The 14,769-nt window shown below is 31.8% G+C and overlaps 3 protein-coding genes across 3 annotated transcripts in view; 2 read left to right on the forward strand and 1 right to left on the reverse strand.

Annotated features, from left to right (window-relative positions):
- Positions 1–8,043: 8,043 nt before the first annotated feature.
- On the forward strand, positions 8,044–9,304 carry LOC106384984 (E3 ubiquitin-protein ligase CIP8). The gene has a single exon (XM_013824913.3). The coding sequence runs from the start codon at positions 8,219–8,221 to the stop codon at positions 9,083–9,085; it is 867 nt and encodes a 288-aa protein (XP_013680367.2). The 5' UTR covers positions 8,044–8,218; the 3' UTR covers positions 9,086–9,304.
- Positions 9,305–11,747: 2,443 nt separating this feature from the next.
- Positions 11,748–12,368, reverse strand: LOC106386977 (protein SUPPRESSOR OF PHYTOCHROME B 5-like). Its single transcript, XM_013826803.3, has one exon. It carries the CDS (start codon positions 12,270–12,272, stop codon positions 11,859–11,861), a length of 414 nt encoding a protein of 137 aa, XP_013682257.2. The 5' UTR covers positions 12,273–12,368; the 3' UTR covers positions 11,748–11,858.
- Positions 12,369–13,312: 944 nt separating this feature from the next.
- Positions 13,313–14,769, forward strand: part of LOC125593081 (thioredoxin-like protein YLS8) — a 31,113-nt gene continuing 29,656 nt past the window's right edge. The window contains exon 1 of the mRNA XM_048769061.1: positions 13,313–13,344. The gene's annotated coding sequence lies outside the window, so the exon portion shown is untranslated. The remainder of the gene's footprint in view (positions 13,345–14,769) is intronic.

Here is a 14,769-nt window from a genome sequence, read left to right on the forward strand (position 1 = left end):
GTTCTCCATTTTTTTTTTTTTTTTTTTGTTAAATTGTAAATATCATATAATGAAAAAGTAGATTCTACAAAGATATTATCTAGAGTTGCTCCATCTTGACAAAAAGAAATAAAAACAAGATAAAACATTGCAGTCAATCTAGTGGACTAAAATCTGTACTCATCGCAACCAAAGAATCATGAGTGATTTGAAAAGCTTGTGATCCTTTCTAGCTGATATGATATTCCTCATCTCTCTTTCAATAACTCTGAAAGTCTCTACAGGAGTCAAGCAAGAGTGATTATGGATGATATTGTTTCTTTGCTTCCAGAGATGGAAGACAGTAGACTGAGCAGCCAACTTCCGAAGGAGTGAATGTGTTCTCCATTTCTGATGATAATTTGTTTATGGAATTAGGAGTTGAGAAATTTATCGAGCAAGTTATTTAGACTTCTGCCGTGTCATAGTTAAAAACTGACTGTTTCTAGGTTCACAAAATTAACAAGAGTTTTGTGATACACCATTTTCATAAACTAAGCTAGCGACATGCCGTTATAAATCATTTGATTTATCTATAAGACATATGCATGGTACTATATAAGTGGCCCCACCAAAATCTATGTGAAAATTGAGCTGCACAAACACATATGCCTGAATCGATTTCATAGACATGCACTTCAGCTGATTTTGCATGTTCCTCTTTGTAATGATACTTAATATATAAATTTATAGTAGAAATGATGCTGTATGATGGTCTGCAGGGGGACAAATACAATTTTGTACGTGTCTGCTTCTATGTGTTTGTGTGAGTGGGGGATATATGTATGCGGCATTAGGTGGAACAAAGTCAGCTCTTCCTTTGTGCAATGCCATTAACAAATGTCTTAGACCCATAATCAAGACTCTAATCATGTGAGCTGATTAAACCCATTTTAAATTTAGTTGAGTACCACTTGTTAGGACACCAACTTATTTATATTCAAAAATTGTAATGACGACATACACTACATGTATAACAGAAGGATTTGAATTGGGTACTCGGAGATGGGAGATCAAATACATATAGTCCGTCTGTATTTGAACGAATCGTATACTTTAATATTCCTACGCGGAGTATTTTAAACATTACTTATTTAACTTTTTGACTTATTCAAACATAAAACTTTAAAAATTCATGATGGGTCAGAATATATAAGAACACTTAAAAAAATATGATGGACCGGAATACATAAGAACAACATGATAAATTACCGTCCCATCGTTGCATGCGAGCTAGAAATGAATTCACGCCCATCACTTTTTGTTTTTCTTTAATTTGGATATATTAACACCACTATAGTTAAATAGTGTTGGATCACATGAAGAAGAAAATGATACAAAACAAGGAAAGAGCAAAACACAATAACACATCCCCACATGCCCTCCACTTTGTCCCGTGAGTTGTTAGGTTGCGTCTTAACACGCTTTCTATTCCTTATTCTTTTCAAATAACCGATGAATTATTATTACTCGCAACTTCAGGGTTATTTGATGACGTATTTTAAAATAATTTTGTTAAGATTCGGTTTCTATATGGCATAAGTAATTAATTGATTAAGCTAACATGGAAATGTTTATTTATATAGTCCTACTATATAAAAGCTACTAATTTTGAGGCTTCTTAGGAGTGCCACATATGATAAAATATTCTCTACCAATCAAACTGCCACGTCATCGCGAATGTTTAGATGATGGGTCTCGAACCATCCAAACCCGTCAAAATAGCCAGCCCATTGTATAACTTATAGCTTCCTTTTATTTAGCCAACTTGCCTCAGACATCTCCAGCGACTCCAAATCTGTTCGTCTACCCAACTTCACCGGTATAACTTCTACGACTGCAACAATGACACTTCAATGCTCCATTATAACTCATCAAGTGAAGACTCTTTGTACCTCTCCACATCCCTCTTCTCAATCTCTTGCCCAGTTCCTTAAATTTGATTTGTCACAAAAAGTTAGTGCATCATATAGTTTTTGAAATTCAAATAATACTAGGTGTTTTTCTGCACCATGTACAATGATAAATTATTTTAAAGTTAAATTATATTTAAAATGAAATTTATTAATATTATATATTTTATTATTTTTGACTAATATTTAATATAAAATTGACTATTTTTGAGACTATAATGTTTGCTATTGTGATCAACACCTTTTTGCAGTACTCTGTTTGTATCTTTTTTTATTAGTCATCATTTTTTTCTTTTTGGTAAAATGATTAAAAAAAGACTGAAGCTAAAATTAATCTGATTAAAAAAAAGACTGAAACTAAAATTAATATTTTTGTTCTTGATCATTCACGTTATCTTCAAAGTTAATAACATAGCCAACGTAAATGATCGACGTTGAGATTTCAGCTTTTCTGATTTTTACTATTCTAATGTTCAATATAATTTGAATATTCTCTTTGTTTTATAACATAATGGTTTAAAAATATTTTTTTTTTCACTATATAAATTGTTTTTATATTTCAATGTAACTTTATATTTATTAGATATTGTGTAGCCAATTAAATTATGTAAATTACTGTGTAATTGATTAAATTTATATATTAAATAACAGATTTCTAAAGTAATAACTTTTAAATATTACATATTTTAATTAAAATTGATTACATTTTGAAACATATAGAGTAATCTATAAACTAACTCTATATAGATATGAAGACAAAATTGTAAACTGATCTCATCTTGAATTTCTCTCATTCTGTACATTCTTAATTGGGAGGAGATAATCAACATCTAATTTTATGTTACTCTCAGTATATTAGAAATAGTCGAACCATAAATCAATTAAGGATGATGTAAGGAAGACATAAAGATGTATTTCCAGTTATCACAAATATAGAATCAATTGGCAATAACTTAATTATGTCCAGCGTAGGACAACATAGAAGACTTTCCATACCTTCTAATATTATAATATCTCACTATATTATTGGTTAAATCAGTTTTCTCTAGCACAAATACTCACTCAATTCTTAGAGTTTAAGCTTTTCTATCTGATGATATTAGTAGTTTGATCCAAAAAAAAGAAGAAACGGTCGAACTGTACATTATAATTAGAGAAAGAAAACAAGCAAAAATCAACCGAAGACTTTTAAGGTATATGAAACAAAAATTGGAAATATCAATTCTCTGTATTTAAAGAATAATGCAATAAAATTGTAAAAATACAAAATAAAACAAAAAAATACACAGATTGAAAGATTTAGTAAAATAAAATCATAATATAATTTCTATAATTTATAGTGCTCAGCTACACTAAAAAATCTAAATTTACAACATGTTTATTTACATCTTGAAACCTATTATATAATTAAAATGATTCTAAAAAAAGTGCCAGCACGAAGAGTTAAAAAATATACAATAAAATATAATACATAACGTTAAAAATACATTATCACTGATCACTAAAAAATCATGTTAGTAGTAATAAAAATGAGATGACAACATATTTATTAAACCATAGAACGACACGCAATAAGGTGTTATTAAATATACAAATTACAAATTAAATATGCTCAACGCAAACACACATAAAAATGAGACATCATATTTGGATATATTTAAATAAATAATTTTAAATATATTATATTCTTGATAATTTTAAAATTACTTAAAAAGAATCTAAATTATTAAAAAAATAATATACAAATAAAACTAAAGCAATATTTTGTAACGTAAAAATAATAAATGAATAAAATATATAGTATGTTAATAAAATAGATTTTAGATTTTAAAGACTTCTAATTCATGTAATATTACAAAATTCAAAATTTGTTTATTACAATTAATATTTTACATTAGATATATTAAAATAATATTCTAGATCGATATTCAATTGTCAGTTTTCAACTATTACACGTAAAAAAATATTATTAAGTACGCTTTTTTTTAAAAGGAGGTTTTATATTTTAAGTAGGTTATTGGAGTACTTTTTCTTTTCGTAAATTTATTCGAGATGAGATTCCGATCTTTTAAACTAAGATAATTTGTGTTCTATACATAATTATATTTTTTTTACATAACTCTAAAATCTCGGACTTGATTTTTCATATTTTTTTAGTTAATTATGTTACATATAATAGAAATATTTACTTCAAACTAAAAATATAAAAAAAAATCAAATTTAAAAATTAGTTATATATAATTTAATATAGAAAAATTTGCATACAAATAAAAATGATAAATGTAACAAATTTAAATATATTATCCGCGCGTAGCGCGGAGAAAGGATCTAGTAGTTAGTAAAAGTATTACAAAATAATTAAAAGGAATCAAGGATATGGTAAAAATAAATGGTCAATTCAAATGTGAAAGACGAGAAGAAGAAGAGCTTGGTCGTGATGTCGTTTTCGTGCTCTAGTGGGGCAATATGAATTGACTCTGCAACTCACGTGAGAAAAAATCTGTAGAATCTCAAGAGTCAGGACACAAATTGATTTTCAACATTAATGACAAAGATCGTTTAGTAATAATACATGCATGTTTACTTAAATTTTTTTTGGCTTAAATACTTGAAAATGTTCGTTACATAATTTCACAAATTTAGCGTATATATATATTGTGTAACATGCTTTTGAAGAGCAGTGAGCTATATTAAGTTATCAATATAATATATCATCATTAACACTATTACCTACATATACCGTTTATCAAACCTTTGCTTTTTCAGCAACCTAGTAAAAATAATCAATTTCTGAAATTCTAGCATACATAAAATTGTATGGAGGAGCATCTCATCTGAATTAGCTGGCTTCTTTTCTTCTCTATTTCCTTCTAAAGAGGGCTATTAGTTGTCTCTAATCATTGTTATTTTCTTAATAAAATTTCAATTTATTAATAATAATAAAAGAGGAATAAGTTACTTCGGAAAAAGAAGAAAGAGAAGCTGGATTTCGAGAAAACAAATGTATTTGCGTTAAGGACATTCCTCTGTACATTGCACAGAAATCCTCTTAGGGATCAGTTAACAAATAACTATGCATTAAATTAAATTAATTAAAAACTAAATTAACATACGAGTTGGGATCGAAGTTAAAGACACCTGGCGATTGCGCCGCTCAAATCGCGGCGAATCACGTGATAAACCTTTTGGCTGCCCTTAACTCAGCCTCCCATTCATCACGTGGCCAACTCACACCTCTCTATTATTGCGGGTCCCAAATCTTTTTTTACGCTATCCCGTTTCACTCCTTTTTAAAAAATATTGTAATTATGGATTCCAAAAGTGAAAAAAGCTGTTAAACTGTTGATGGGAAGAAAGATGTGAACCCAAAAATAATGTACTTCGAAATTACAAGGATAACTTTAACGAATAAAGGCATTAAGTTAAATCATTCTACTGACATTTGCATAAATCCGAATCCACTAGCCATGTACTATCCAAGGTAGATTATAAGATTCTGGAAGATATAGAAAATTTAGTAATAATTTAATATTATTTTTCCTTTTAACAATTTAGAAACTACATCTATTAAACTTTGAAATTTTATAGACCATATGCTTAGCTCGGTGTGTATTGTTTGTTTTCCAGTATATCACACAACTATATGGTTTTTCTTTAACGAGAATTTTTTTTACTTCTTAACTAAAATATTACTTTTATTCGTTTTAAGACGTTGGTCATGTTATATTTATACATATCTAACACGATCGTTAATATTCTTAGTTTAACATTCATTATATCACTGTCCAGTTGTCTGAATTTGATTTTAGTTTTGAGTGATTTGATTATCAAATAAGATTACACGATTGTTAAAATATCATAACAAACTAGTTATAGGCCGTAAAAAAAAACAGGAAACAAAAGAAGGTGAATGAATGCGATGTGTGAGAGGAGCAGCATAGTCACGTGTGCCCATTCCCTGCCGTTAACCTGGTCACAGTCACACTACCTTCCGACTCGCGTGCGGTGGGTCCCAACATTTCCTTCCTACATCTCCCTGTAGTCGCCGCACTGTTGAAACTCGTGACGCCGTTAAACTCCAAACGTTGCCGTTAACTAATAAAATGTCATTTGTATTCATATGTTTCTATTTAAAACCCGGAATAACGTCTGCTAAAAATAAACATGAGAATAAAAAACTCTGAGGTTAAATGGTGAATTTTTTAAGACAAATCATAAATTGAACCAGTTTTCACCTTTTCTAAATTATCGTTTTCAGTGAAGGTATGAGATTAGCAAAAGCTGGTGAGATTTTTTTTGGTACGGGATAATGGGTAGGAGAGGAGAGATGTGAGAGCACGTGCCTACAAGAGAGAGAAGTGGTGGTGGCTGGTCGCTTTCTCGTGGATGGTATCACGTGAAAAAAGTTACTCAACTTAGGACCCACTTTTCACTCTGACAAACAGTATCAGGGGTTAGAAGTTCGAGGTAAAGTAATCTCGTGGATCCTATCGTGAGTATATTATCATTCCCTTGGTGAATACATTATACAGCACACAGTTGTGAGCGCGTAGTACTGCTTTCTCAAGATTCAAATTTATCTATTTTTATAATAAAATTTGTAAATTTTAACTTTTAAGCTGTGAATTTAAACTGAATTGTATAGAACATTTGCTAATCTACACAGAACGAATGTCATTACCAAGACAATCCAATAACAAAATAGTACTCTGTTATGAAATAAAAGAATAAACTCTGCCATATAATCAATCTTGAGGATGATTTAAAAATTTGAAAAATGGATACTCTACTAATTATGTTAATGGTCATTAAGAAAAGGAAGATAAGATAAATTATGTTGGGAATAGAAGGAGATGGCATGTGCCGTCCTTTCGTAAGTGACCTGTCGGTTCATGGGCCATTGGTAATACGTGAAAGCGAAAGCTGTGGAAGATTAATATAGATGCCATCAGCGTGAGAAGACTCAGAAAAGAGAAGATGTGTTTTCTTTTGTTCTGTTCCCACACTGTTTTCTCTGTCGTGGCTCTCTCTCACGTGCCTGGACTTGGGCTTCTCCTTTTTTTTCTTATTTTATTTGATGGCGATCCAGATTAAGACTCGGCCCACTCAGTATCCGACAAGTGTTTAAAATATTTCTTCTTATTGGTTGGTCCAAAGTATCTCCCTATAAAATATTTTTCTTAGAGTCAGATAATAAAAGCCTGATAAATGCTGTCAAGAAGAATTAAAATAAATAAATCATGATAAATTATGGGTCATCTAAGAGCATCTCTATTGTAAAACTCCATTTTTTCCTTCAAAATGGAGTAAAAGTGAAAATGGAGTAAAATTACTCCAACCCTACTCCATTTCTCACTCCATAATAGAGTGATGAACAAACAAAAAATAGATTACTTCATTTATGGAGTAAATTTCATTATGGAGTGAGATATGAAGTTGAGTTGGAGCATTCCTTACTCCATATTCACTTTTACTCCATTTTAGAAAAAAAAAATGGAGTAGGGATGGAGATGCCCTAAACCAAGTGCCTCTATGGGCATATAATCTGAAACCTAAAAATCAAACCGGAACCAAATAAAAAAAACCGGTCGAGAACCGGATACACGAACATTTTAATATATTAAAAATATTAATTATTTTATATAAATAAAAAATATCAAGAAAAGCTCGAACTACCCGTGTTACCCAAATATTTTTTCGGTATTTTTTTGAGGTTTAACTCGAGTCTTTGGGATTTTTTTGGTTTTTTGGCTTTAACCCCGAATCAAATCCGAATTATTTATAATTCGGTTCTATTTCAGGTTTTACAAAAAAAAAATAGAAATCCAATCTAAACTCGACATTATACCAAACGAACCTATCTAAAAATTAACTCAACCCGAATAAGTCGAAAATCGAATAAACCGAACCAATTCGAACCGAAAAACGGAATGCATAGCACTAGCCTCTACGTTGACGTGAGTGGAGATTTTTAAGGTCATCGTAACGGGTAAACAGTTTAACTTGGGCCTATTTACTCGGCCTATCACAGCTTTTTATGAGCCCGGGTATAAGTTGTTTTTTTTTCTTATACAGTAAAGGAGAAAAGGACAAAAACAAACAAAGCGACGCCGTTTCACACCGACGCAGGAGATATGATGGTAACAACTCAGATCCTTTGATTAGATTCCTCGTAACTTCTCCGTCACCGATTACTCTTACTCTCCGCCGCTGTTTCAGGCGCCGTATCGATCTCCGATTCAGCCTTAGTCTCTCTCTTTATCTCCTCTACAAACGCAACCTTTGCTATGGATCCGTCGCAGCAGCCTCAGGTAACTCTTCCTCACGATAACGAGGTTACTGAATCGCGCGGTGCGGTTATGGAATTAGAATCGGAATCTGGAAGCTGTTTTATCGAGAATATAGATCATGATAGTGATTCTGATGTTAACAACCTCTGTGACTTTGCTGAATCCGATGACGATTCTGGGATTGAGTTTCGCGATATTAGGTTAGTTACAGTCGAATCGGGTTCTGATGATGATGATGATGATCCTGAGGATGAGAGGGAGATATGGGGAATTGATTTGAATGAATCAGATGTCTATGATGATGATGTTAGTGTGACTATTCACTCACTCGAAGTAGAAGATCTTGGAGGAGCTGCCGTTGAGCTGGATTGGGAAGAAGTTGATGGTGGTGCTGACGTGTCGCCGATGCTCTCTTTAGAAGATTTAGCTAGAGAGGAAAGAAGAGATGGCTCTGGGAATCTTGAGTGGCAAGTTTTGATGAACTCTCACACTCTAGAGATAAACTTCGATGCGGAGAACAGAGAGCTGTACATTGTTGGTGGTGATCAGTATGATCTCTTTTTTGAACAGTTTGCTCAAGCTGGGATTACCAATCTCCGTTTCCCTCCAGCTTCTGAAGCTTTCGTCAAGAACCTCCCAACGGTTCAGCTGGGTGTTGAGAACGATGACTGTGCGGTTTGTAAAGACGAGATGGGTATCGGGAGCAAAGGTGTTGTTCTTCTGTTGCCTTGTAATCATAAGTACCATGGAGAATGCATTGTACCGTGGCTCGAAACGAGGAACACGTGTCCTGTTTGTCGTTATGAGTTGCCTACAGATGATGTGGATTATGAGCGAAGGAAGAGCCATCTAAGAACAAGTTAGGGATGCTATATGATAAACGGGTTGGTTAACATCTTGTATATATGGGTTTGTCTTTTGAATATTGAAGAATGTTTGTATATGCTTCAAGCTTTTTCTTAGTTGTATATCTCTTTGTATATTACCTTATTGTGTATGCTAGCTTTACATGGAGGAACATGTGTATATATAATATTTGCTTGCTTTCTCGTTTTATTAAAGCTTGGACAAGGTTTTTTTACATGTATGCAGCATCCTTGAGGAATTTTATTCAAGTGTGATAATCATAATACTAAAATGTGTTAAAACATTTATCTGTATTCAATAATATTAGGTTAATTGTCTGAAAGTTATATATTTGAAACGTGCCTTCATGCCTTAGTGTCTTATTCTTACGCATATTAACCTTTGACAAAGATGTGAAACTCGAAACTAGAAAGAGTTGGTGAAATTTTTTCAAATGTATGAAGAAGGCTTAACAAGAAAACCCAATTAAGAACGTTGATGTTAATTGCTAATTCTGTTTAAAACAATTATGTATATTATTAACTAAAGAACATCAATAATCTATTAAGCTTAGCTAACAAGACAAGAGATATGTACTTTATTTGATCTGAAAGATGATTAGAATGTCTTTTTCTCTCTTTCTTTCTCAAATTCCATCATCTAACTAAACATGGAGGCTGAATATCAACACTGCTCTCATTATTTCAATCTTTACGAAGGAGACGCATCACAAAACGATCATTTCAACCTACAAAACCCACAAAATGATCATGATCATGATCACGATCAAGACTTACATGTTCATGACCATTGTTCTCATCCTCAAGCGAGTGTTGTGATGGATCAAGAGAAGAGGTTAAGAAGAATGGTATCTAATAGAGAATCAGCGAGAAGATCGAGGATGCGCAAGAGGAAGCAGATCCGAGAGATGAAAATGAATGTTGAACAGCTCACGGTCGACGCGAATTATAACTTGTATAACAAAGTTATTAGCTTGTTGGAGAAAACTCGTCAGATCTTGCATGAGAATTCACAGCTCGAAGAGAAACTCTCTTACTTTCATCAATACTTTATGGAAGACAGGATGGTGTTACCAGGAAACAACATTGATTGTGATATAACTCGACAATATCTGCATCAACCAACTTGGTAAGTAAAAACAAAAACAATTATTCTAAGACTTGAAATGATTTGTTACTAATATGTTGACCATTTTTTTTTCTCTGTAACTAGCTCATTTATTTATTCAGCTATCTACTGGATTCTATATCACCTAATATATAGAATAATTGTGGATATACTGCTTCATGAATCTCTCTCTTTTTTTTTTGTTTTTGCGAATAAGTTTGTTACATTTATTTTTTTTGTTTACAATGTGCTATGTTTCTATCTAGCTTCATATTTATACTTTTTTCTTGGGTTCCGATTTTCAAAAAGTTCATGGTAAAATAAAGTGACTACTTTGAAAAATCCTCGTGAGAGAAAAGGTTGAATTTTATTAAAATCCAATACGTTTTCACTTCCTTTTTTTAATCTTTTAACGACAAATGACGAGATATGTAATACTAGTTAACAGTACCCCCATAAATCAACATGATATTATCTTAAAAACATGTGTATGTATGTGTTTTAGATTGGTATTGTATTTGATAAATTCAATATAAAACGTCTTAAAATAAATCATAACACCAGTCTGGAACAAGCTCTCGATCTCTTAGATGATACGGTGTCTACAGCTTCTCAAAAAATAAACACACTAAAAACAACTATACGAGCACTTCTACATGTCAAAAACTAAACAATATTCTTACATTAGTTGACAACATATATACTGTAACTATACGAGCATTTGTAACATGTCATGATGTCAAACTATAGAAGTTGAGAAACAAATCTTGTGGGTTTCAGAATTGATTCGACGACGTTATAATCAAACTATCAATTTGTAGTTATGTAGTAACTCCAAGAGGGTGCATGTGAACAAATGTCAAGAAATTGGGGGTAAAAGGACAAAAGTTAAAAGAATTGCAGTGTACACGTGCAGAAGAGATGTGTTTCCTATGGTCACAAACATGTTTCCCTGTCTGTGCCAAAGATACAACCAAAGATCAATCGGTGTGCACGCGTGTGTGTGCGAGTCTATAGTTACGATCCAGCTCTATGCAACATTGTTTTCCAATTTTTTCTACATGTTCAGTTCTGAATTAGGTCAAATCAAGACAACAACAACAAAAAATCGGAAGACCAAAACAAATTTAGCTAAATCAAAGTATATGGTTAGAGTTTAATTTATCAGTATATGAATAAAAATTACAAATGGAAATTTTTTGTATTTGTATTAATGTTTCAAAATTAGGTTTTCTAATCTTTTCGGTTCGTAACATTTCTCTTCTCGCTTAAGTAAAATTTCATAGTATATTTACATTTAAATATAGATTATCAGTATAAATAGTTAGATGTCATATATGTATTTCAAAATGGGTACGATGGTTATCACAAAGAAACCCATAATGGAATCTACTGATGAACATATATATAAGGAGACCCAAGCTATCTACATACCGTCACCTTCATCACTGTATCAGTACTAGCTATGATCTCGTTGAAATATTTAACACTTCTCTAATAGAATAGTGTGAATGATAACTATGTAGACTCTATACAATAAATAATTAGCAAATCATCATGTAGAAAATACTTTTCCAACATTGAAATAAAAACATAACGACATTACATTACTGGAACATATTATTAATTTAACATAAACATAAAATCAAAGTAACCCGTCTTATCAAACCGAACCAACGTAACTCTGAACTGCACTGTGACTATCATTACCATCATCATAATCATGATTGTCACCATCATCATAATCATGATTGTCACCATCATCATAATCATGGTTGTCACCATCATCATCATTGTCGTTGTGAACCCTAGTCTCCACCAAAATCTTCTCTTCGGTAGCCTTCTTTTTCTTCAAACAGTTTGGCTCCGTAGCCTCTTGAGCAAGCTTGAGACATGGTGTTGCTTTCACTGGACCAGAAGATGCGTCAGAATCCATTGAATCACCACCACTGCTATCTCCATCATCAGAGTAATTATCATAGACATGATCATGGGTTGAGACTAAATACGTTGTCCATCCAGATTCACCACAGCTGCGAGAATCCTCATCGGATCCAAAGATCTTTCCAGAATCCATTTTTATATAGTTACAACTCTAGTTAGTGTCTCTATATATAATAAACAAGCAGAAGAAGAAACAAAGAGACCCAACAAATCTAAAAAAGACCACCAAAAAGAAACCCTAAAACGAAAACAACAAGAAGCTGAGATATTTAGTAAACAATCCTATAACCATGTATATATAGATTCATGCATATATGTATAATATGTACATATATATATATATGCGCGTCTATGAAGCATATAAGCATGTGTGTAAGTATATGCATTAATGGTAAAAGACAAAATGTGAGGGTTCTTCAAAAACCAAAACAAAAACGACCTAAGAATTAAGATTTATATATTGCTTTAAAAAAACATGGGATAGTCTGTCATAAAAAAAAAAAGAGAAAGAGAAATGGAGATTACTTGATTTTTCTCGGAATTTGAGAGATAGTTAGAGGCTGACTTCTTAGAAGATAAGGGGAGATGCTGGGTGGAAATGATGGAGATGGAGATGGAGAAGAGATTGTATTTAAAACACCTGGGAAATGCTATTTATCTCTCATCCTCTTTCTGACCAAATTACAGCTCACAACCCGAATTTATATACAAATTAAATAACATAGGACAAGTGACAAACATACCCATTCAATAATTATTTTCAAAATAAAATAAAAACTAGAAAACAGTGTAGCAAAAGAAGAATCAAACTAGAGCTTGGAGAGACAAAGATTATAATTGAAATATTGAACTAATAATTAATTTAAAGTAAGATAAAACATGTCAGTCCATATATAATTTCTAAATAGACGGCAAACAAAAAAAATCCAATTCTTGCTAAAATACAAAGTGATGTGTTTGGATAACTGAAACCATATGTTCAACTAACCAAAAACTATTTTACTCAAGCTAATCAGATTTGGTCTTATCATTATATATGTACTTTTCATATATGTATATATATGTACTTTTCGTAGTTAAAGTTTTGGTAAGAATGCATGCCAAAGAAAACACACATTCACAAGAAAAATCTCAGCAAAAATTGACTTACGAAAACAAGATGAGAGAGAGAGAGAGAGAGAGAGAGAGAGAGAGAGAGAGAGAGAGTGTGTGTGTGCCATAAATTGAGAGAGTTGATGAGAACAGCAAGAGTCCAGCTAGAAGCCGCGAAGGAGAGAAAGTGAAATCTGTTACATAGAGTGATCACTAATGAGAATTTAATCTTTTTTTTTGCTCGACAAAGAATGATACGTTATTAAATTTGAAATTTTTTCCTACATACAAACATGAGAGATGGTTATACACCGGTTAGATGATTGTAATATGACGAGTTTGTAGATTCGATGCCTTTAGGGTTTGCTTGCTCTATAAAATATTATATTCCAAACGAGATAGTATGTATAATTACAATGTACCAATACTGATCAAACGTTATTTTAGATTTTAATATGAGTTATGAAAGTATAAATGCAGGGCAACACTTACAGCGAACGAATTACAGTGCAAGTGAAGAATGTTTCCAAGCTTTTTTATTATTACAAAGTCTTTGTTTTTGCGAATTGATATCTCCAATTGAATCAGTATGGTTGGGGAAGAATAATTTATAACTGGTGTGAAAATATTGGAAGATGTGTAGTGAACATTGAATAAGGAGTACCAAAAATGATATCCCTGTGACTTTGCACTGTTCTGTCTTCCTTTAATTTACTGCTATGAAGCCTCTTCTATTCCTCAAAAGTTCAAACATTTCTCGCTTCCTTTGTCACAACACCAAATTAAATACTTATATGTATATAAGTATTTCTTAATATGCAGAAAGTTCAACCATATCAGGATTAATTTAATTATATCTTCTTCACAAGTATATTTGGCTCAAATTTTGTTTTGTTGTTATTACAGGATCATGCTGACATGTAAAAGAATTATGGACGATTAAAAAAAAAGAGAATACTGAAAATTCATGACAATGTAAGGATAATTTTCAATATTAATTTAAACAGATGACTTTAGTTATAAAATACTTATTATGTTATCTTAAATGATGATGACTGGAATTTCTAAATGTTTGTGGAATGTTTTCTTACAACGACAATCTTGAGATGTTAAAAAACAGCTTGTAAGCCTTTTATGACGTTACTAACTTTGTTATTTTATTAGTTATAAAACAGGAATTACCATTGCATTAACAATCACTCCCGTGCCTACTACACTTTTGGGGGTCTAAGGGTAATTATTTTTAAAACAAATACGTTTTCATAATTTTTTTCTAAAAATAATTGAAATTGTAGATACGCTAAGTATGTCTATGACAAAAGAAAAAACATTATTCAAAAGGGATCGAACAAAATATTTAGACAACAAGCTCTTTATAAATATGTGTATACGCTCTTCTTCTTTTACTTCATGAACCACTACTGTATTTTAAATATATGGGGCCCCAAATATTGATGTAAAAATGGGAGGCTTGAGGCGATCGCCTTTTTCTACTATATATGGTGAGCACGGCTCTATTAACAATGGTGAACGTTTGT

Source organism: Brassica napus, chromosome A3, assembly GCF_020379485.1.
Source record: "Brassica napus cultivar Da-Ae chromosome A3, Da-Ae, whole genome shotgun sequence".
In the NCBI taxonomy this organism is placed as follows: Eukaryota; Viridiplantae; Streptophyta; class Magnoliopsida; order Brassicales; family Brassicaceae; genus Brassica; species Brassica napus.

What these genes read in the sequence shown, in the direction of transcription:
- LOC106386977 (XM_013826803.3), bottom strand. Translation starts at nt 12,272, where the DNA reads ATGGATTCTGGAAAGATCTTTGGATCCGATGAGGATTCTCGCAGCTGT.
- LOC106384984 (XM_013824913.3), top strand. Translation starts at nt 8,219, where the DNA reads ATGGATCCGTCGCAGCAGCCTCAGGTAACTCTTCCTCACGATAACGAG.